Source organism: Pterocles gutturalis, unplaced genomic scaffold, assembly GCF_000699245.1.
Source record: "Pterocles gutturalis isolate BGI_N339 unplaced genomic scaffold, ASM69924v1 scaffold21113, whole genome shotgun sequence".
Classification (NCBI taxonomy): Eukaryota; Metazoa; Chordata; class Aves; order Pterocliformes; family Pteroclidae; genus Pterocles; species Pterocles gutturalis.
This window is the reverse complement of record NW_010123571.1, coordinates 4,601-28,030: the sequence shown is the minus strand read 5'-3', so window position 1 is coordinate 28,030 and position 23,430 is coordinate 4,601. Positions and strand designations below refer to the sequence as shown.

Genomic DNA, 23,430 nt, shown 5'->3' with positions numbered 1-23,430 from the left:
CTTTATTAGAACATGGAAGCTCTTGATGGGAACTTCTTGCTCTACCTTAATTCCAACCTCACCAACCAGGGGAAGAAGGATTTGCACAACTGCAAGTGAAACTATCTTAGAGAAGTTTTTAAAACTTCATGAGGAGGCGACACTTGATAGAGGAACTGCACACTTCTCATTCCCCCTCAAACACAGACACACAGCCCACTCCTTCCTCCCGTCCCCACCGAACAGCCCCAGTTGCAGGCCAGCGATATCCACTTCTGACCCCCATGAAGGGAGAGTCTGGAAAGTCTGTTCAACCAGCAGAGGATCAGCTCTTCCTCCTCTCCAGGCCCTCTCCAAGGCAAGGTGCTGCCCTTCACACATCCATCTGAAAGCTACAATATCTGTGGGGACTGGAGGCTCTTCACTTAAATCTGCTAATGGAGCAACTGAAGATGTTTAGTCAAAAATCCTTTCCAAGACAGCTTTTGATGGCACTTTTTAAAGAAAAATCTTGTAGTCCAGTGTATGTTTTGTTTCAGCAGCAGTGAGAGATGATCTCAAAGCAAAAAACCCAGTTTCACCCTCTTGCCACAGACATGGTGAAGCACCAAATAAAGCATCTAGCAAGAAAGGGTGGATAACAGCGGTCTCCCCTCCCTCCTGATCTAGGACAATCAAAAATATTCACCAGTTTGAATGCTCTCGCTGGGGCTGCCTGGGAATTAGTTTCTTCCAAGTACTTCTCCCATGAGAAGGCTTTGGAATCCTTGTATCCTGAAAAAAACAGAGAATTAACATTTAAGGAAGAAAACCCCACATTTATTGTTACAAACAACAGAAAAAACAGCTATTATGTTAATTTAGCACTTACAATGGATGGCACTGGGAAGCGGACTGTTTATTTACACAGCAGCACTGCAAGTTTCCCTGGTTTCTACACAGGGCTTTAACCCTGACCTGAAAAGCCTGAAGAGTTCATTTCTGTACAGCTTAATCAATGCTTATTCTCTAGAGAAAGTTGTCAATTAAGAGCTAGTTGGAGGATTCTCTGATGTGTGACAGCATCACTAAATTAATTTCCTATTTTATTAACTGTTCTATGTGTGAGTGCCTGCAAGATTGTAGAAACTTCTTGTCTCCTGCTACCTACTCACCCATAGCTGAGTAAAACCAGCAGTCTGGAGATAAAAGGTTCCATCGCCGTGACCATCATCTCAGCCACACACATGGGTGTGCTATTCTAAAAACAATGGGATGTCTCTCCCTGGCAGTTACATTGAAGAAACTGCACTACTTTTTTTCCCTTCCTATTTCAGTATTTTTTAGCCTCAGTATTGTTTCCTTTTGGCAGGAGGGCGCAATGACTAAACACACAGGACAGTCTGCAAATTGCTGCACGTCGTTCTCACAGCACAGAAACCAGAATTGACTGCAGTTCTGCTGGGGGCACAGGCGATCGTGGTATGAGTCGGGGAGCCGCACGCCACAGCCTTGCTGCACGTTCCAGGAGCAGGAACAGATGTGGTGACACTGAAGAGCAAGCGTTTACAACCCCTTCTGCATCTGCAGCAAAGGCACAGAGGCCAATTCCTTCAACGCAGAGGGACCTTGCAGTGCCACCTACTCTACTAAACTCCATACCCAATAATTACAGAAATTCTGGCACCAGGGCTGTCAATCTAGCAGACATCATTTTTTTCTTTGTTATTTTAAGGTGAATGAGCACTTCCAAAGCCTGAAAACAACATTGATTTTCCTGTAGGTTCTGTCCTTTTTCATTTGCCAACATTCTCTTCATTTACTGAATTCCAGCGCAGCAGAGAGAGATGTGGCTTCAGCTACTCTTTAATTTCCAGAAATTCCATCTTATCTATGAAATCATGATACCGATTCCTCTTTCTTCCAGCTGACCTTAAAGGAAATGCTGCAAATACTTCAAAGTTCTTTCCCTTCTGAAATCAAATTCAATTACAAATTTCCAAACACCATTCCATTTTTTGAAATAGGTATGAAACAAAATAAAACGCAGTGGCAAAAAGTATGAACGATAATATTGTTCAGTCAGCAGAGAAAAAGAGTATTGAATGGAACCTGTAACTTGCAAATATGTAATTATGTGGAAGATAAAGCTTGCAGATTTTTTGACTGAGGCAGAAAATAAGTCTCACTTTCAACATACCAGGTGGTGTTGTCAGTGGGGTTCCAGTTTCTTGGCAGTAGCCAACAGGACGGATATATGGGCTGCTAGCTTCACACCTGAACCAAAGTGGGAAAGTTGGCACCAGTCAATTTTAAAGCAAAAAGAAAAGCAGAATTTCAAATGCTGTCTGATATGCTTTTACTGGGTTAGCAGATGCTTTCAGTGGGTGTGATCATGGTGAAAAGACAAGCATTACCTCGTTAGATTTTATAATGCCAAGTTTTCAAGGCGTTCAAGCTGCCCCAAAAGATAGGGAAATACAAAGAAGAATGTCCGGTGCTTTAAAAAAACAACAAAAGGCCTCCACCACATGGACCATACAAACCACAGCTCAGCCTGGACATAAATCATCCAAGCTAAAATGCAAAGGAAGCAAAGAAACAAAAAACAAACCCTCGTCCCTAACCAGAACATGGTCTTTGCCAAGAACTGCACGTTATCCATTCATTCTAGCTGAACCTAGTGGTATTTTGCCTGGTTCCCAATTTTATTGAATGTTTAGATATTCTGAATCCCTGAAAGAGGCGATGGGCCCCTTTTGTCACATCTGCTCCGAGGAAGGGACCAAAGCAGTCTTTCAGATCTAGGAAGAAACCTGTGTGTTTTCATCCAAGCTGCACTTTGAAGCTTTGTTTGCTTGTGTTTCCCATTAAAATTTTCAAATTCCAAACAAAACGTGGCATGAAAACAAAGGTTCACGGGCTGAAATGGTAAAAGAACGAGATCTGAAGTCCTGCAAATGGAAACAGCGGTGTTACAAAGCTCTGCATGATGTATTTATGGCAATGAAAGAAAAGACCAACGTACCACCAAAGAGGTGCCTATTCTGAAAAAAACACACAAAAGGAGATGGGGGAGAGCACACAGAACACTGATTGAATCAGTGCTGTTCTGATAAGCGTGTGCCTTGTGCTGCTTTCACAGACAAACTCAAAGAAAGTTGCTCCATTCATGTAGGTTGGAAAACATGGACCAAAGACAGAAAATGTTTCCTTGACGAATATTCCACCTGGCCCCAGCATGAGGCCAGGGGATCAAGGTTCTCAGATGCAGAAGAACTGCAATACAAGTCAGGACTTAAAAGCTTAAATGTTGGCAATCATTTTTATTTTCAAAGGGCCTTAGCCAACTCACACAGAAGAGATTTTTACTGACTTTAGTACCATATGTACTAAGTTTAAGTTTGCAGAGACATGCCAACACCCCCTATGAGCCCTGGAGGAAAGGATGTTACTAATCCCAGGTGGTGTCACTAGTGGAGATTACTCTTCCTTTAGCTCTGCCAGAGGAATGGATAACATGAACATTCCCAGAGCTGCCGCAGGTCAGCCAGCTGCATTACCTCGAACGCTTCTTACCTCGAGTGCTCTGCAGGCAGTTCAAGCTAACTCCGCTGGTCTTGCTCTGAGCCAACTGACCAGCACTCACACACCAGGGGAAGCTACTGGGCAACTGGCACTTTGTAAAAACCCAAAGTAATTATTCAGATGCTTGAAAACTGATTTAAGATCCCAACTTTAGTGACTACATTTTAAATATTAGATATTACCCTTCATGGGAGAGCGAAATAAACCACAGTCTACCTGCAGACATATATTAGAAACAGAATCTCATTACCAGTAGTCATAACTCTCATCCCAGCTGTCGAAATGGATTAGCAGGCGGTTATCCACCATGTCCGTGATGGTTGCGACACACATCAGCGACGGATTCTTCTTGTCCACTGCCTCGAGTTTCATTCCCAGACGAAAACCAGAGGGTGTGACAGGCTGAGGAACAGGATATCAGGAAAGGGAAATCAGCCATGTTCTAGTCAGGCTATTTAACTTACCCTCATAAACTCATTTGTTGCAGGTTGCAAACCCAAAACCCACAGACCAAAACACACTATAGTTTCTAGCAAGAAGTCTACAGACAAGATTTCCTTGGGTTGTGGCAATGATTGTTACTATTTCTAAAAAAGAGCTGATGTAGCTTGAATAACAGAATCTCCAGGTTCAGACTGAAAGGTTAAGATGCACACGCCTTGTAGTGCAGAATATCAGCTGAGGATAAGCGTGAGGATTGCAGGTCCTGTCTTATTAGTGGAAAAGTTTGAGAGTCTTCAAGGAAAATACTTGACTCAGAAGCAGCGCAGAGCTGCGGTTAGGCCCTGATCCTACTGAAGTCAGCGCTCTGTCCATCTGCAGCGTCAAATCCACCAGACCACGGACTGTGTGTCATCTGAGTGACACAAAATGGAAGTGAGTGTTATACAGGAACTGAGGCTAACAACCGAAAACAAAGCAACAGTGGGTGAAGGATGAAAAATGCTCAAGATCCACAGCCTCATAATGAATCCCATGGTGCACATGAGCATGCTGGTGGAAACCAGAAATTATTTTGGAAATTATTAAATCAGAGGAAAGTGACACAAATATCTTGACTGTAGGGACACAGCAAAACAGACTGTTGTAATATATTTAACAAATGGTAGAGTAAATCTTTTCTTCCAGTATTAAGGAGGAAGGGAAATACAAATTCCCTCTCTGGAAAGCCACTGACTGGGGGAAGGAAGAAAAATTGTACTAGTTTCCCGTCTTAGAAATAAATCACAGCAGGAAACAGCTTGCATCTGATTGTACCATGGCTGTACCTCTGACACGAGCACATTAGAAACACGTAAATATTCTGGTCAAAACTCACTTAGCATCAGACCTATTTGAGACATCGTGTATTCGATATCACCACTTACACTGTTGAGGCTCTTAAAAAGGCCTTTTGGAGCTGCTTGAGCCTTGCAATTCTTCAAATAGGAACTCCAATTAAATTCTCCCTCCTTGAAACCTAGGAAGAGCGATAAAGAGATTGTTTTACCCCGTTACATTGAGATTGGTTTTTCAGAAATGGAAATTATCTGGGAAGAATATGAACTTTGCATGATAACTGCCCTTCTACAATCTTCAGGGGTTATGCATTTCAGCTAAAACATCTCTCTCTCTTTTTCAGTGTAATGTCCAATCATTAATCTCAACCTTCAAATGTTTCTAGGAAATTGAATGCAGGAAAGCAGCAAGTTCTGAATCACAAAGAGACACCCTGCTTTACCCGCTCATCCAATAAAGAGTTTCTAATTTGACTAACAACATCAATCTTTGGGAATATCAAAAGGAAGCTGTTTTGTTCTTTTGTGGTTCACTATCTTAGTTACACCTCTTCCCTTTAAGCTGCTCAGAAACAAGTTCCACAATGAAATCATACTAAAAATGAAACACGCAGAGCCAGGCAACTAGTTCTTAGTAGAAATTATGGTTTCTTGTACACCATTCTAGTTTTTTTTCATACCTTTAGGAGGGAGCAGCTTATGACTTGTTTTTTCACACCAGCCAACAGGATGGATGTCTGAGGAATCAGCATTAACCCAGAAGTCATAGCCCTCTGGATAACCATCAAAGTGTAATCGCATTCTGTACCCTTGTACCTATAATGAGGGAGCTCGGATTATCATAAAGGGTTATAAAGAAGCTAAAGAAAAACACCAAACACTCCTTCTGTATTTGGATTTACAGATAAAAGTAAATTTAAGATTTCATTTATTTCTCAAAAGTCTAGTTTTCTAATTTTTCCTCATTTATGTCTCCCAGCTTCCACAGTCCTCTTTCCTCACTTCAAAAAGGTGAAAATAAAATTGGTCAGTGTAACTTCACTGGTCTCCCGTTCCATACTCAGGCACATATTGCTGTGCAGCAGTATCTGAAGTATGGAGAGAACGTTTATGTCGATACCAGATCAACACAGATTTCACAGAACTGAAGAAGCATAAAAACATTTTGACTTGCTTATATTAAGTCTTAGGGCCTAACTGGACTGTTCATGTTTATTCATTACATGCAATTAATAGTTTTACTATTGTGAGCTACAATTGCAAAAATTTGACAGTAATACTTCAGGTATAGAACCGTAACCACATAACACTATTCCTTCAGTGTCCCCTTGAACTCCTCCTAACCATTCATTAACTAAAGTAGTATTATTCTTATGTTTCTACTTTTTATTGAAAAAAATCCTAAATGTACACAGGACTTTTGGAATCAAAGATAGGAAGAGCAACTACCTCAGCCACTGTGAGAACACAAAATCGAGAGGGGTGTTCAGGATCCAGCCCTTCCAATTTCATTCCGACTTTAAATCCATTTCGGCCTTGGGGGAATGACTGATACTGTGAGGGGAGGGGAAGAAGGAAATATTTATTTTGAATTTCTAAAGACAAAAACTATTGCAGAGCAGTCATCAGATATACTGAAGGCTTCAAATTTTCATCTCAGAGAAGAAAATTCCATCACTAAGTGATTGCTGCTTGAACAGACAGGCGCAGGTACAGAGATCAATAATGGCATGATCACCACATTTCTGATTTACTTGTTATTCTAATTAATCTCTTAAAAACACCGAGCCCGGTGCAATTAGCTATGAACAGATCTTTCAGAGGACACAGAAATGAGCTCTATTCAAACACAAAATAATCCCTTTCACAGCCCAGTGTAGGAGGGCTGACAGAAACAAAGAGCCAGGCAAGCTAAAATCATTTTGCCTGTATCACAGGAGGTCAGCAGTCCAGGCTTTCCAAAAGGTAACTTCTCATCTTCAAATGGTACAAGGGACAAGGCAGGTTGGATCTGGAGCCCACTTACACAGTCATTCCAGAAAAATTTGTGTTTTTCATTTATTTGCAGTCTTAATCCAAATTAAACTTTTGAAGTCTAGTTAAAGGCTTAAGGAGAAATTTGAACTGGAATTGCAAATGGCTTTTTGCATCCCCTGCAGTTACCTGACTTCCCTTCCCTTGGCTTTTTAGAGCTCACTGGGAGTTGAACTTTTAACGTGGGCTGGGGCACTGGAGTGCAGAAGCAGCTTCACCGAGGCTCAACTCATCCTCTCCCACCTTCAGAGCATCAGACTACAAACGAACACAACTTCCACCCTCCCTCGAACAGTCACTCCTCATCGAGACAGTCTACAACACTCATGGAGCTAACCGCCGCGGTTTTCTACAGAGGAAGGCTGGAAGGGGTGTTGTACAACCACAGACGAAGCGCAGGACACATGAAAGTCATTACGCTGTCCCTCTCCAACGCTGCTGGGAGATTGCCTAACAGCCCCTCTATCCAGAGCTACCCAAAGCAGCGCGGAACAGCCGTTGTTTATTTCTGAGTGAGATTTAACCAGCATTTTTTACACCCTGGTTTGGGATGAGATTCACAGAGCAGATGCTTGTTTCCACTGTGCTTCAGGGCTGGAAACAAACATGTGGGGGTTTTACTGCCTGCTTGCACCGAAACAACTCATAAATGGAACCGCTGGCTCGGGGGTTGTCTCCAATCCTACTACTGAGTTAGTAAATTCCATGATGTTGCCTGAGAAAAACATAGCAAGAGAGCTGAAAAAGCTGCCAACCTCTCTGAACAGTTTTAGGGGAGCAGCTGGCATCCGTTCCTCTTCTAAGTAGGAAACCCAGTTCCATACCTTCTTCTTTGCAGGAACAACTAAGCAATCAAAAACAAAGAGAAAAATGAATGTTTCTCTCTGCTGCCTCCCGCTCTGCCCTCTCTTCTCCTCCCACGTACAGGCCAACGCTGTTTTGCTGTTGTACCCCAAAGGAGGCAGTGTTACCCAACTTTTGAGCAAGGTGTGAATTCCAGCAGTAGGAAAACTGTGCTCATTTCTCATTAAAAAAAACAAATGTGTTATATCACAGGTCAAATGAACTGTGGCACTCGGATTGCTGGCAAGCTGCCCATGGAAAGTTGCCACTATAAAGTTTGGACAAGATGTAATAACTTAAAATTCTGGGAAATAATTCCTTCTCCTGATATTTCACAGAGGAATAAGGGGTTAGATATAAACTAAAAGACAGCACAGAGAGGCATATAATTGCAGCTGAAATAAACCTAAAACAAAACAAATGAAAAAACAAGTAAATTTTTGTTCAGCTTACAAGATATTTTTATATACATATATATATACACATACATTTATAACCTGCTAATACCAGAATGCATCTACTAGAGAGGCAGCTACCAGCACACAGATGATGAAAACAACAACTTGCGTAGGGGCTTGGATTCATTCTAGTAGGATCACAGTCATACACACAGAAAACTACATTTTAAATCCATATTAAAAATGTCCCCCCCAGTTTACATATGCTAGCTCCTTTGAGGTATGTAAAAAATCTAACCAATAGTCTACAATCAAACATGTTGCTTACAACTTATTTTCTGTTTAACATTTGTAGTCTGTGGGTATGAAGCTCTCCGAAGTCAATGGAAAAAAGATTCTCATTGTCTCCAGTGAGCTTTGGATCAGGCTGTCTCCTTCCAGCTCCTCTACACCGTGCCCCTCACGCAGGCAAATCCAGTATACTCTGGCTAATACATTTCAGAAGCTGACTGTGGTAAGAGGGTTATGTACCTAACAAGCTGTTCTGAATGTGAAATGAGCTCTACTGTCCTCTCCTATTCTGTTTACTATTATTCATTTTATAATAGCTACTAAAAAAAATCTATAAACATTAAAGAAAAGAGACTATGAGCTTAGCTCACCTTGTTTTATTGGTTTACTGTTTCTGCGGCTTTTCATATTATTTGATTTATTCTTCTCCTAGACACAGATATGTTAAAAAAAAGTTTAGCAATACTGTTTTGTTCCTCCCTCTTTGATCATCTCACAATGCAGGTACAACAAGGATGTAACATGTAACTAACAGGACTATTAGCTAGCATCATTTTCTTTTCAATAACTCTGCAAGAACATTAGTAGGGTACATTACGTATATAACTTTGATCCTGCAGTATCCCAGAGCGCTTTACAAATTATTTAATATATGCTACTCCAATTCATTTGAATATGGCCACTGAAAAGCAGCACCAAAATCTCTGTTGCAATACACAGGATTTGCTTTCTGCAATGCAGGATTTACTGCTCACGTAAGCAACCTCACTGTAATGCTCCATTTTCCTGTTCCTTTCAGAGGTTCTTATGTCCATCTATGCCAGGGAATGGATACAGAAAAAAAATCATCTATGAAGCCCTGAAGGAAGCAAAAGCTTCAAGTAACTACTGTCATAGATGAACACCCCAGAAAATGTGGTCATGCGAGGCCAACTGCCATTCACATTTCTTCTGTGAGGTTTTTAAACTCATGTTAACTCACCCAATGTAACTTTTCAGAGAACCAAAAAAGGCAAACCTGAAATGCAAAGCTGCCTGCCAAACATGCCCCAGAAGAGACACAGGGGCAGTTTCAAATGAGGAGGAGGAGGAGAAGGGGGAAGAGCCAGAATGCAAGTACTTCTGAAAATGTATGGACTTCAAAACATCTTGCACACATCACAGAGAAAAGCTGAGCAACAAGACGAGTCGAACTGCTCGTGCCATCAGAAGTTTCAGCTTGCATTACCAACAAACACCCACCCCATATGTGGATATAAATAAAGTGGTTCGGGCCTGAGACGCTACGCACATGGTAGCAGAGTGCAGGCTTGCAAAACAAAGGGTCTCTCAAGGGAGCAAGATGCTTAATGAAAGTTAAAAAACGACCAGGTCAGGGCTGAGGTACTTCTGTTCACCTGCCATTAATAAAGGTTTCTAGCAGTGTAGTGAGCGTACACACAGGTACACAATGAAAAGCAATCAAACTCTGCCGTTCGACACTAATCTTCAAAATCACATAATAGCACTTGATTGTCGGTAAAGTGTTTTTGGAGGCATGTGTTTTATTACTGTGAAATACACTCGGTGCACAGGGCTCTAACTACACCTATAAAGTTACAATCTGAAATCCTGACTTTGAGTTCACGTGAGCTATTCACCCATATGACTCCCCAGACTCCAGAACAGACGCTCTCATTACCGATGTAAATCTGGATCAGACCCAGAGCATGCTCAACGGTACAGAACCACCTCCATCAGCTCACTCTGCATTGCACAGTGAAATCTGAGACACAGAATGCTCCCCACTCTTCACTGTTCTCTTTAAAGAAAATACATGCAGCCACATTTACCTCATCCTCATCTGCATTTTCATCATCATCCTCAGACTCCAGAAGCAGTCTTCTCTTCCTTCGGAGACGTTTGACAGGTCTCTCAGCCTCATTCACCTGACAGCCACTGCTGGTATTGAGATATCTATTATTTCCCCTGTTTCTGCAATCACCTAGAATGTCTCTGGTATCACTAAACATCCAGAATTGAAATAAAAATCAAATTAAAAGTGCAACAATATTCCTGTAGTACTCCCAGTGTCTCTGTACCTCTGTAGAAGAATGAGGATGCCTGGGCTGAGAACCTAAAGAAGTGAACTGTGTTTGCAGGATACATACTTTTAAAATCACTCCAAAGCACTGGCATATCCCCCCCCACCAAAGCAGCTCGTTTTTAATTTAGCCTTTTTACAACTCTACAGAAAGTTAAGCTATCATCCTTGTAGTAGGACGGGGAACCAAGGCATCAAGCACAAAACCAGCATTTCCACAATGGAGATGGAGCTCTAGAGAGGAGCTCTGCTCTGCCAGGCACAGGAGCCTCAAGGGCAGCAGGAAGGTCATCAGCAGAGCCGTGCAGGTGGCTCTGCTTCAGCCCTGCCACAGTAAGGCTTGCTCTGAGGATTTCATTCTACTCACAGCAACGCTTTTCTCTAACACAATATTATCTTTAAACATTTTTAAACAACCTGGGGTTTCTTTACCTGTCCCTGTGCTGCTGGGAGCCTGTTTGAGTCCCAAACTTTCCGTTCTCAAAGCAATCCATTGGCTCAGAGGTCTGGAAATCGGAGCAGGGCACGTATTTTGTGGGCACTGTAGAAGCAAAGAAAAAAGACAACTATTAAATTAAAATCTTAAAACACCTTTCATGCAATTAGTTTTGTCAAAGTCCTTTACAAACTTTCAGTAAGTGACGCTCAGTATCCCATTGTGCGGTAAGTATTAAGAGTGTACCACCTCATTAATGAAAAACCCCTTTTATTGGTAATATTTTAATTTTGGAGAAACCCTGCCCCCTGTAAAAGTGAAAAAGGAGGATATAATCTCAAGGCTATAACCAGGACACAGTTACAAACATTTTTATATTTCTTTATTCCTTGTAACCCTCTAACTTGAAAGACAAACGTCTAACTAGTCCATCTCGTTTGGGTACTTTTAATACAGTCGGTTAAGTTTAAAAACTTCTGCCTTTATATATATTTTGTATATATGAAAATCCTTCATAGGCAGCCTCTAAAAATAGCACATTATTGATGGGAGAAGAGAAACAATTATTTCTATATCTAGCAAGGGATATATATCAAACTTTCATCTGAATGAAAGCACGAAAATGTAAGGAATAACTCGAATGTACCATTTATGTTTCCTTTCCCCTGTGATCTGAGTTCTTCCCAGTGCAAATTAATTTCTGTTTAATATTTTAACAAAACACAATCGCAGTGGTCCTCATTACCAGGTGACTACACTATCCCGACGCATACTTTGCTCAAGTAACCTGCAGTGCAAATTGTGCACAGGGGCTCCTGCATGAGCGTCATTCCCATTCTGCATTTAGCAGCACCGTTTGTGTGCACTGGTTTGATCAGTCCATTTTTGAATGCACCATTAAACACTTTAAAAGAAAAAAAAAAAACACACCACACAATCCAAAACACTGAGATATGAGTCACTTTGCTTTTTGTTTAAAGCCATTTTCATTGCCTCCAGTATTTGTACTCATTCTGCTAAGACGACTGACGTTTTTCATTTCTATTTGATTGCTCCCCAGAGCCCAGTATGGATGTCAGATGGTCCTGCCTGGAACTGGACAGAGAGACTACCTGCACACAGAGTGCATGCACGCCTGCTTGTACCACACCTTAACGCCTCTCCCTGTGCCATCAGGGAGCAATGATTCCAGGCAGGGAAAAGACAAACCAGCGAAAACTTGAAAGAACCAAGAGCGCTTGAAGAGCTCTGCTCAACTGATCTCTGGAATACACTGGAAGGGTGGGGAAAATTCTTAGTGCTGATGTGTCCATGTGAGTGTCAGCTCCTTGCCTGATGGATTGACATCTCCTCAGCTCGCGCAGATGGGGAGAATGACCCACAATCAGCAGCAGCGTAAGAGAATGCCTGTAAGTGAATCTGCAGAGCTTACAAGGAAACTGGAGATGAGAAACGCCAGCAGGGAAGACAGGCACAAAGCCTTCCTACCCAGACACAGAAATAGTTCCATCAAAATCCTAAGTGAGGCTGGCCAGCTTTAAGCAACCCAGCAGTCTGGAATGAAGGAGCTCAGAGGTTATCATATAAATATTCTGGTTTGAGCTACTGGCTGCTGGATAAACCAAGTAAGAACAGGTCTTGCAAAGAACTGAGATATTTCTTGGCCATTACACTGATGTCCATACCCAGTAACAGGCTTGTATTGTCCTGTTAAAACTCAGCATTGTGCCATCCATTCATGCTCCATGCTGTGTAATACATGCAACTGGAGAAAGGAATCACGCTGGAAACTCCTGCCGGCATGGCCAGCGAAGGCACGGCTATACGACTAAATCAAACAGCGCCAGGTCCTGCCACTTGGCCTCATGCATCTTTAGTGCCCCGGGGCACTTCTGGCCCAGGGCACCCTGCACCATCCCAAAGGCAGTTCAGGAGTCAGATGGAGCCGAGATGCTGCCCAGTGGGTGTGACCGCTCTGGTTTGGAGGCTGAGAGTATTTAATCAGGTAGTATGACCAGACCATCCTGGTCTCAAAGCCCCAGAACAGGCAGTTTAGTTTAATACAGGCACCGACTTCATTGCTGTCACGACAAGTGCAGCACCGGTGTTACAGAGAACCACCGATGTCATTGCTGGTTCCCTACCCTGGAAAGAAGGGGCTCCAACTTCCCAGAATCACCAGAGAAAGAGATCCCAGGATACATTAAACCTCAGCGTGAGAGGGATGTTTGCCTACCTCGACAAATCTATCCCAGATCCTCTGTATAACCACACTTACCTTCCACAAAAGCAAGCACAATGCGTGCACCAGGTACTGTTATGACTGTGCAGTAATTACCTTCACTCTAAATACTCCTAAAATATTCAAAGTAAGACAGTGACTCACTCCACACGCTGTGCCAGGGAGCACTGCGCTACTCAAACACGCATTTCAGTTAGACCTGTTTCTAGAAGCTTTTTGAGAAAGTGTGTATTCTGTTCCACGGCAAAAAGCTCACCTTCCAAATAAGCACTAGAGGCAGCGGAAGCGTTGGTGGCGGCAGGAGCAAAGCTGGTTGGGCTGGCATTTACTGCTGAGGCTGAAAGAGTTTTTATGGCTTCTGCTTCTGCTTCAGTAATGATTTCTAGCAGTCCAAACTCATTTAAACTGAACTGCAGGAAACAGAAGAAAGCAAGCGAGTGAGCAGTAGTAAATGGGTTAGGAAGGAGGACAGAAAGGAATAGGATTCCCTGAGGAGCAGCTAGGTATGGGACAAAAAAAAATGGTTTTATGTACATTAAAAAGCGTTCAAATAAGTAACAATAAAAGCAAGAAACACTCAACACAACTCTTCCTCAAAACGCCACCAACGGGCCACAAAAAAACCCCAACCACACATTTTGTTGTCAAGGAAGAAAAACAATGTTAATTCTACCTGCTTTGGATGTGCTCCCCCCACTTATAAAACCCAGACCTCTGCCAAACACATCAGAATAAATACCCTCAGAAAAACAGTGTAACCCAAACCTCCGCTCTGATGGTTCAGATTCATCCAACAAAGCACAATTACATTTATTGCAATTATGACGTACAGCAACTCCCCTAAAATCTCCGTGCAAGTAGGGATCACCCAGCTGTTGACAGAAAGGTCACATTCCAGTGGAGAACTTGTCCAATATGTCCCCCAGCTGGTGTTGGGTCCCCAGTGACAGCCAGGGCTGCATAAATGCAGCGAGCATCTGGAGCTGCAAGAGGCCGAGTGGTTCTCTTCAATGACACTTGACGGTCTGGTGGGAAACAAACTTCCCAGAGGAGCAGAGGAATGTGGAGACAGGCAGAGGCAATAGTGTTCAAGAACAGCAGATGCTGAGAAATAACGAGCCTTTCTTCGTTTGCCAAGCTGCCCCCGTGCACAGTACCACTTGTTAGTGAAAGCCACAGTGGTGCCCTGATCCAAAGACAGACGGGAGAGTCTCAAGTCCAAACCAACCGTTTCGGAACGACCTAAAAATACACCCAACAGAAGCCACGAGCAGCACAGGTGGGGAGGTGACATGTACCCATACGGCCAGGAGTCACAGTGTCCGAGCTCCCGGTCCTGGCTCCTCCAAGTTTGGAGCCTTAAGAAACCCTCCTCAGCTGCTGCGGTCGGCGATGCTCCCATGGAGGTTCTACCAACCCTGCACACGCTGCCTGTCCTACTGCAGGCCAGGAGTAAAGTCAGATGCAGAACAAGAAAACCCTCTAGACACAGCGCGAAGCACTCACACCATGGGGCAGCTATGGAAGAGGAATGATATGTGGCAGACTTCAGAGACGCTTATCCTTTTTGGTTTAAAAAATTTTCTTGGGCTATGAAGGAACACTTCATTTGTCCAGATAAAATTATTAAAGTGTGCCAAATGGTGTCAATGTGCATCTTTTATTAGCCCAGATCCACAAAGGCAACCGAGCACCAAAAAAAAAAAAAAATTATCTTTCTGATGAGCAAATAGCTCTACAGATTACTCACTCCTTGATCTCCTTACTGCCTGCAACACAGAGTTACTGAACTCCAGAATGAAAGCAACAAGTCAAAGGTGGGCTGCATTTGCAAGCTCTGCTCCAAAGCTTTTATTCATAGCACTTTAAGAGTCTGAAATCTTTTCTCAGCCATCCGCTCTCTCCTCAAACCTGCTAAACCCAGTTTAAAAGCATTTGCTTCACCTTTGAAGCAGGGCTCCTGATTGCACTGAGCAGCACAGTTCTTCCTCTACTCCTGCATGCTTCCTGGGCTCAGGACCCTGCCTGCAGCACCCTATCAAAGCCTCATCCCAAATGTTCTTCCCCCTCTTCCCTCTTTTCAGTCTGAAGCCTGTATTTCTTAAAGCTTCAAAGATGCTGGACTTGCTTCTAAAAAGCTCAGTTCTGCAGCACTGAAGAGACAGAGCATCATTTTAATTTCAGGATGAAGAGAAACAACCCATTTCAAATAAATTATAACTCTAAGTGGACCAAGTTTCCTGAGGAGACTGTCTGGTTCAGAGAAGAATCCCATTGCTTTTCGCAAATGCCAGCAGAGCAGCAGCACAACAGCGCAGATCCCAGGGGTTCCTTGCTGGGGGCTGGTAAGGACAGCTCAGCGCCATGAAGGTCGGTGGAAGGAGCATCTCCAGAGCTCTACGTGCCATTAAGCAGCAGAGCGAGCGCAAAGCAGAGCGCGCAGCTGGAAGTGGGGAAGGGTGCCAACATCATTTTGTATTAGGAGATTAGTCTCTGGGCTAGAGACACTCGTGCATATGAATTAACAGTTCTGATTCAGCCCAAACCAGTGCAGACAGCAGGCTGTTATTTCCTCCTTTAATAATTTGATGGTGTACCTGCAGCCACATGAGCTGGTGAAGCCCAGCTGGGCTCCAGAAAACAGAAGTTTGTGTTAGAAAAACCACCAACTTCTTTATCAGCAGCCTCTGACCTAATGCTGAGGACTGGCTGATCCATGGAGCCAACCTCCAGCTTCATCCCCAGACTCTTCAAGGCAATATCCCTCATTCCTAGTTCTGGAGATGTGTAACTTACTATCAGGGCTGCATCTTCCTTTCCACAAAGGGGTTCAATGCAGCATGTTTGCCGATACAAAATCTACACAAACCCTCCAGAAACAACCTGCTCTTTCTAAGAATTTTTTTTAAAGGGAATTAAGGAAAAATGTATTTCATTGTGCATGCACAAACTGGAATATAACAGGAAGAGAGGTGAAAAAAATTAAATAGCAAAAGCAAAAAAAAAAAAAAAGTGTTTGGCATTTCTGCAGGAAAAAAAGAAAGCGTGTGGCATCTTAAGAATGAAGTGGCTTCCTGTGTAACTAATTATCATGTTCCAGCTACACTTTTCTACCACCACAGTACTCAGTGCTCTTATACTGGATCATCTAATATCAAATAATACAACATTATTTGGTGTATTCCACTCTAATAAATAACATTTGTTGATTCTCTACCATTGCAAGGAATCGATAAAAGTGAAGCTCTTTCTGCAAAGGAACTTTACTGCTGGTTAAGAGAAAACCTGTGGCAATACATCGCTAAGCTCTTTGAAGAAGCAGAACTACAATGAATTTGATTAAATATATGGCAAAGGTAGGCCACTGTAAAATAATCATCCAAAGGACCTCCTAGAAAGTCAGTGGACCCAATTCCACGCCAGTTTTACAGGAGCGTAAACCACTGATCTCAAAATACTCCAAGCATGCAAGGTCATCCATGTTCTCTCGACATCTGCGCACAGAAACATTTTCCTCGTAGCCTCAGCGAGGTCTGACAGCCCATGTAGAAGACATTTCTGCACAAAGGGAGGAGGAGGAGGAGGAGGAGAGGAAGGGGAAGATTGTAAACACTTCCAGAAGATGGGGGTCCTGATTCTGAATGCCTGACGTGATACCAACAATCTGATTTTTCAAAGCTCTCGAGTCCCTTCAGCTCCAATTTATTTCACTTGAAATTGATTTTTTTCCCCACAGAGATTCAGAACTTGCAGCTTTAAGGGCAATTTTGTGTATTCATTTTCAGCCATCACAAGTGCAATCTAAGTGAAATAACAGCTGAAGGTAATTCAGGAAGAATTACACTCACCCTCCTCCCTCACCTAACATAGAACACCATGGTGGTGACCATCAGATCCTGGTTCTGATTTATACCAGAGCTGAATTCGTCACTATCACGAATATGTAACACATAAACAGCTGTCAAAAGCTGCAAAAAAAGAACCATTGATGTGAAAAGAACCTAAAGACTCAACCCCACAAACTGAGAACATTTGTCTTTCAGATAAAATGTCTTTCTCATGCTGGGCTGAAATTATAGGGATTTCTTGCCTGAGTATGTTGTATGGACACAGCTGAGAATTAGCAAGATCAGACCCATAACTTCTATCAACAGAAAACAATTACTTAAAATACTTCCTGCCTTTAGAAATCAATTGAGTGAGAAATTAGAGAGGGAGTATCACCAGGCTTTTAGAAACGTTACTAAAATTTCACCACTTCCTTAGTAATGCCAACCTAGTTATTTAAGTGTTTTCTCTGCACAACTTTTATTTGCAAACTCCAGAATCTACTGCAAATATTCTGCACTGTCAAAAGCATGGTGGCCACTCATGTATTGTGTTCCTCAGTTTCTTACTTGTATGTTGCTACCAGGCAAGGTACCAATGCCGTCTTTCCAGTCTAAGGCATTCAATAGCTCAGGGTCTGCTGGCGGGATGCTGATGATTGTCTCCGAGATATTCTGTTCCATCTTTCTGCTTAGTCTTTAGGCTCTTTATTTAATTATAAGAAAGAAAACTAGGGTGTGAAAACAAAACAAAACAAGAGGCACAGAATAAACAGGCCTGCTGCTTACATTTCACAAAGGGTTTTCAAGAACAATACTAGTTTCAAAAGATAGGAAAATGTCAAACTTGAATTTTGCCCACTATACTTAAATAACTATGAATCAAAAATTAAGAGCATTAAGCATATGTGCAGTCTGAGGACAAAAAGATAAACCAGTAAGTTTTAACAGTTACTAGATTCGTATGATGTTTTTGCCAATTACAGCTCACTGACAAGATCCTGGAGTCTCCAGACTCAGTAGGAGCTTTGGTCCGGACATTAGCAGCACCAGGATTTAAAATTACAGAACCACAAATACACAAGTGTGTGCACAAACTCATCCACTATATACACGTGACAAATCTGGGGGAGCAGCAGCATCTAACGGCTGTTGCGGGTCCCTCTGTACTGCTACAATGCCAAGGCTCTATGCTAGAAACGCTATAAAGCTCTTCAAAGGCTTAAGCTCCACATATTGCTTTTGTGTCCCAGCAAATAAACTAATGGGCTCCACTAGAAGACTCAACAAAAAACCTGTGCTGCTATATGGGCTCCCCATATTCAATTATTCAACTATTTTTGTAGTAGACATGAACCAAACACTGACCAGAAATTAACTGTATGTTCTGCCCTTGAAACATAACCTGAATATTTTCACCCTGTGAACATAACTGCTTGCTTAAAAAAAAAAAAAATATCCACAACCTTCCCTTCAACTGTCAGCTCTACTAATTTTTCCAGTGTGAGCAAAAGCAGGGATGTTAAGTTTGGAAAAGCAGAGCCCAACCGACAGGCCTAACTGCATTCCCATGGGAATGGGTCGAAACCGCCCATAGGTGGGGGTTTTGCTCTGAAATGTGAACACTCCAGCTCAACAAGATCACTCTGAGGTCTTAACTCGGAGTAAGAGTGGGCATCATCCAAGGACCATGTGCTTGGCCTGCCTTTGGCAGATGGCTTCTCTCCTTGAGCACTGGAAAGTGCCTCAAGACACACGGCTGGGGCTGGTTTTTAACTGCTGAGCGCTTGCGTTAGGGCTGGCAAAACTCCACTCCTGACCTGAAGCCTTGCACAAGCTAGACCTTCTACCTACAGGTTAGGAGTGTAAGTTAAACTCAGCCAACGGCAAACCCACAGATCTGAGGCAGGATAATTGATGATGTTTGAGCATCCCTGCAGCTCTAATTCCAGCATCACAGCGCTTTATGATTACCTTAATTGGGTTACAAGTGTCTGTCCTGCTTTTAAACTGCAATACCAAATATCTTTGGGTATCATAACCATACATTAATATTTGATGTAGCCTTGTACGTCTATGAACACTTGTTTGTGGCCAATGTTTTGATGCCAGTTTCAGCAAGGGCAAAGCCATCACTTTTGAGATGTTATTCTTTGCATTCAGGCTTGAAAAACAAAGAAGCTCGAACACCAAGATTATTTACAGAGGTCCTTCTGGGACAAGGGGTTTGGAAGATACTTGGACAGAAGTAATTAAGTTGTAGAATTTATTTAAAACTGGACTAGGAAAACCATCAAAAGTCACCACGTAGAAAAGAATCTTGTACTAACCAGAGAAGACTGGATACAATAACGGGCAATTTTCATCTCTATATTATATAAATCTAGTAATAAACTCCGAGAAAAATATAATAAAGAAATTACTTTTCTTATAAATGCTCCCTATCAGTAAAATCTACAATAAAACCAAGATAGCCCAATAAAGGGAAGCAAACTGTGCAATTAAAAAGACGGCAGAAACTAACTTGAAGTATTCTGGAGAGCCACAGTCAAGCACGAATGTTGCCCATTTGTCCCTACTTGTGATTACTTTTCATCCTAACATTTTAAGACTCAGAAATATTAACACAAAAGAAGATCTAGCAAAACTGAGATGAGTCATTCGGTCCCAAGACATAGATTCAGATTTATGAAATGACAAATGACTCCCATCACTGGCAGAGATAATGGTTCATAATCAATATGCTGCCACCCAGACCTGTGTGCTTTATCTTTAGCTCGGGAATCCACAGGCAGAGGAGGTCAGAAAGATTCAAGTTTTGATCTTGTTTCTGCCACTGAACCACAGTGCAGCCTTGGGAAACTGCTTCAACATTACTACAGAAAACCAGCTTTGGCTTTTAACATCCATCTTGCCTTAGAGAGAAGGCAAAAAAAAAAAAAAAAAAAAGAAAGAGAGAAAGAAAAATGGCGCAAGTTCATACAAACAAATAAAAGCGTGAAGGCTAAATGGGTGGATGGGGGTTCACTGTATTTCTCTGTGCACCATCAGACCTAACAGGAAGAGAAACATTTCACCAGAAATCCCATTTCAGATGCTGCCAGATTGATTTCCAGTGACATGAGGATTTTAGCGTCTTTATATGAGGGTAAATGTGAGAAACACAACGGTGCAATAAACCCAAAGACTGTAAATCAAGTAACAACGCTGAAGTTCGCAGCCCTTCTGGCTAAGCCTCCATGTTCCAGGCAGCAAAATTCCATTTGAGAAGCAGCTGGCATCAAGAAAACCATCTGACACCGTGCTGTTCTGGGAATAACCGTCTTACAAATCACCTTTCTTCCCCGAAACTGAGCGGGGACCCTAGCAAAGCCGGTCATTTAATTCAGTGTAACATATACGCACTCAAAGCGAGTTGGCATTCAGAGCTCTGTCCATCCCCAGTTTCTTCGAAGATTTGGCAGCGGTGTCTGACACCCAACGCGTTAGATCTGCCAGCCACTCTTATGACGTTAGTGGAGAACTGAACTGCAATTTAAAACAGAAACTAAAAAAAAAAAAACAACTTCATGACTTCCCGCAGGGCACCACTAATCTGGTCTCAGGAACTGCCTCGAACACTTACAAGTTCAGGCACAAAAATCATTTGCCTGTCCTTTGCTATGATGATGACTGATGATACTTTACTTACCCATCAAAGCCTATTACTCACCTCGGGCAAGTAATACTTTGCAAGGCTGAACTAACACCATTACCAAAAAAAACCAGCCTCACCTCCAGGAACCTCATCAGTCAGGGACTGAAATGAACTTTCAGAGACTGCAATGGAACTGTACCAATGCCTCAAAAGAAAGTGTTTGTAGCCACTGGCAAGCATTTAATGACACTTACCCATCAAAGCCTATTACTCACCTCGGGCAAGTAATACTTTGCAAGGCTGAACTAACACCATTACCAAAAAAAACCAGCCTCACCTCCAGGAACCTCATCAGTCAGGGACTGAAATGAACTTTCAGAGACTGCAATGGAACTGTACCAATGCCTCAAAAGAAAGTGTTTGTAGCCACTGGCAAGCATTTAATGACACGAAGGAGCCAATGCCTCAAAAGAAAGTGTTTGTAGCCACCAGCAAGCATTTAATGACATGAAGGAGCCTTAAGTGCTTTCACTATGTCAGTGAAGGGAAAAAAAAGATAAAATTCAGAATTGAGGAATCCCAGGCTCCACCCATTGTACTTCCTACTAATTTTTGTTTCTAATGACAAGAAAGAAAAATTGTAACTACAAAGCAAGGAGAATATCGCTCTGAAAGATTAGAGGGGGGAAATGGGGTAGGAAAGGAGAGGATGCCTTGGGCTTGCAGCATGGGCTGGAACAGCGGAGAAGCAAACACTTTGTCTTAGCTCTGCCGCAGGACCACTAAGATAAACTACTTTGGTTTTCAGGAGTTTGCAATGTTCATTTGTACAATATAGCCCTTCCAGTGTTGCCCTAAGTACACATTAATGTATGGATTATGCTTAGGTGGTATTGTGCAGGGAGACAAATAAACAGGCATCACGGCAATGCGACTGAAATCCATTGATAAGATCAGACAGCAAAATTGTGAGTTTAAACCCAGCAGCTGATCCTAGTACTAAGCCCAAAGCAGCACTGTAGCTCACAACCTGCTACCTTTTGGTGTCTTGACACAGTTGTGTCAAACACACACACACGCGTGCACATATTTATTTCAGCTGTCGAAAGAAAAACACTTTGCTGTGGCTTCTGCAAAGCACCTGCTCTACACGCGAGCCCACTCCCTGCGCAGCTCCACGGAGCACATGGAACAGCCAGCGCTCGGCAAGGCAGCGGCAGCACGGCTGATGGTGAGGGCTGAGGGCGGTGCTGCCTCGCTTCCAGTCCCACTGTCCCCGTCTGTGATCATACTCACTTTGCTACCCTTCTCTTTAGTTATGTGACATGGTGAAGCCAGCAGGAAAGCAGCCTTTCCCCTGTCCCTTCTGCTGCGGGAGCTGAACGAGGCACTCAGAGAGCATTCCGACCTATTCCCAACACAAAGGGACTCAAAATAAGGTACAAAATCTACCTCCACATCCACAGAGTTAACGCTTTCTGTTCGTTTACTGACAGCAAGGAACAGAAGCACATCTTAACTTTATTTTTATAGTTTTAATGAAAGTGCTTGGTGCTGAGTGACCCAAAGAGTTCCCTAGCAAGACGTTGGAACTTCTGCCATTTCTAAATCTGATACGATTTCTACAACAACAGATGCAAGACAGAAATACTTTCCATCACTCGTAATCAGAACTATTTACTATTTTCACTCAAAACCTAATAACCTGTAAGGAAGCTGTAGGATTTGCGATTCAACATAAAGTCAATTTTGTGACAACATAAAAATTGCAGTGCTGGGGAAGAAGCAGTGATTCTTCTAATGGAGAACTAAAAGTTCAGTCATACCACTTACATGTTTAACTAAGACACAAAGAATTAATTTTGCATTAAAACATGCTCGTAAAGTAGAAGTGGTTAATGAAAACAATGAAGAGGAGCACTCCATTACCCATAACGTTCTGTTGTCCTCCAACATTGATGACATCTCTAAGGGCTGCACATTGGGTGTAGGCTCCCAGATAGATGTTGTGAAGGGATGCCAAAGCTCTGCACTATTTAATTTGCTTCTGTTCTGAAGCCACTTGACTACATCATACTTTTCTGAATATTCACAATTTTCTGGGGAGTAACTAAGGTTGGTTATCTAAATTCCAGAAGACTGATGTTAAGAGGACTAGTCTTAACTCCAGAACCCCCAGGACCTACTCCGTAAGTTTTTCATGTGTCACACTGAGACCAGCAGCCCTTGTTCCATGTTGAATAACGCATGTCAAGTATTTCAAAAGGGAAAAAAAAAAGTGCATGGAATTGTCAAAGCAAGCTTAAAAACTACAAATAAGTGCAGGCTTGTCTTTCAGATCTACTCGATGCTGAAGTCAAGAGGCAGAACCAGCCAGAGCGCCTGTATTCTGTGTACATAATTGCGCAACAAAAATTACCAAACAGATTTTTCTTCTGGTATTTGTTTTCTAAATAGCTTGGTATAGCATGCAGTCAGATTGTTATTTGCAGATTTAGCATTACTACAGAATGAAAGAATTAAAGTAAAATCTGGCACAGATGGCCATATAAAAACATCCAAACTTCTTTCAATTAAGCATCACATGCCTCCTTTGTGTTAAATACAATGAGAAATTGCAAAAATACTGCTGTCCCTTTTGCAGAAAAAGTTCAGGTCAAAAATGACTCTTCTTAGAAAATCACTCGAGTATGAAAAGTGTTTAGTCAAGGAACTGATTAAACAAAAACGTAGAGAAGAACTTTTTCTGGTAACATGAGAAAAAGCACAGCTTGCACACATACATAAGCCACTTTCCATCCCTCCTTTCCCATCAG

General features: G+C 42.3%; 1 protein-coding gene across 1 annotated transcript in view; it reads right to left on the bottom strand.

Annotated features, from left to right (window-relative positions):
* LOC104460302 (lethal(3)malignant brain tumor-like protein 3) overlaps nucleotides 1–10,966 on the bottom strand; it is a 29,009-nt gene extending 18,043 nt beyond the window's left edge. The window contains exons 1-10 of the mRNA XM_010077964.1: nucleotides 10,905–10,966; nucleotides 10,222–10,330; nucleotides 8,761–8,818; nucleotides 7,613–7,701; nucleotides 6,273–6,377; nucleotides 5,504–5,639; nucleotides 4,914–5,005; nucleotides 3,797–3,948; nucleotides 2,159–2,235; nucleotides 668–753 (exon numbers count right to left, since the gene is read on the bottom strand). Coding sequence (XP_010076266.1) covers nucleotides 668–753; nucleotides 2,159–2,235; nucleotides 3,797–3,948; nucleotides 4,914–5,005; nucleotides 5,504–5,639; nucleotides 6,273–6,377; nucleotides 7,613–7,701; nucleotides 8,761–8,818; nucleotides 10,222–10,330; nucleotides 10,905–10,966 — 966 coding nt within the window. The remainder of the gene's footprint in view (nucleotides 1–667; nucleotides 754–2,158; nucleotides 2,236–3,796; nucleotides 3,949–4,913; nucleotides 5,006–5,503; nucleotides 5,640–6,272; nucleotides 6,378–7,612; nucleotides 7,702–8,760; nucleotides 8,819–10,221; nucleotides 10,331–10,904) is intronic.
* Between the last annotated feature and the right edge of the window lie 12,464 nt (nucleotides 10,967–23,430).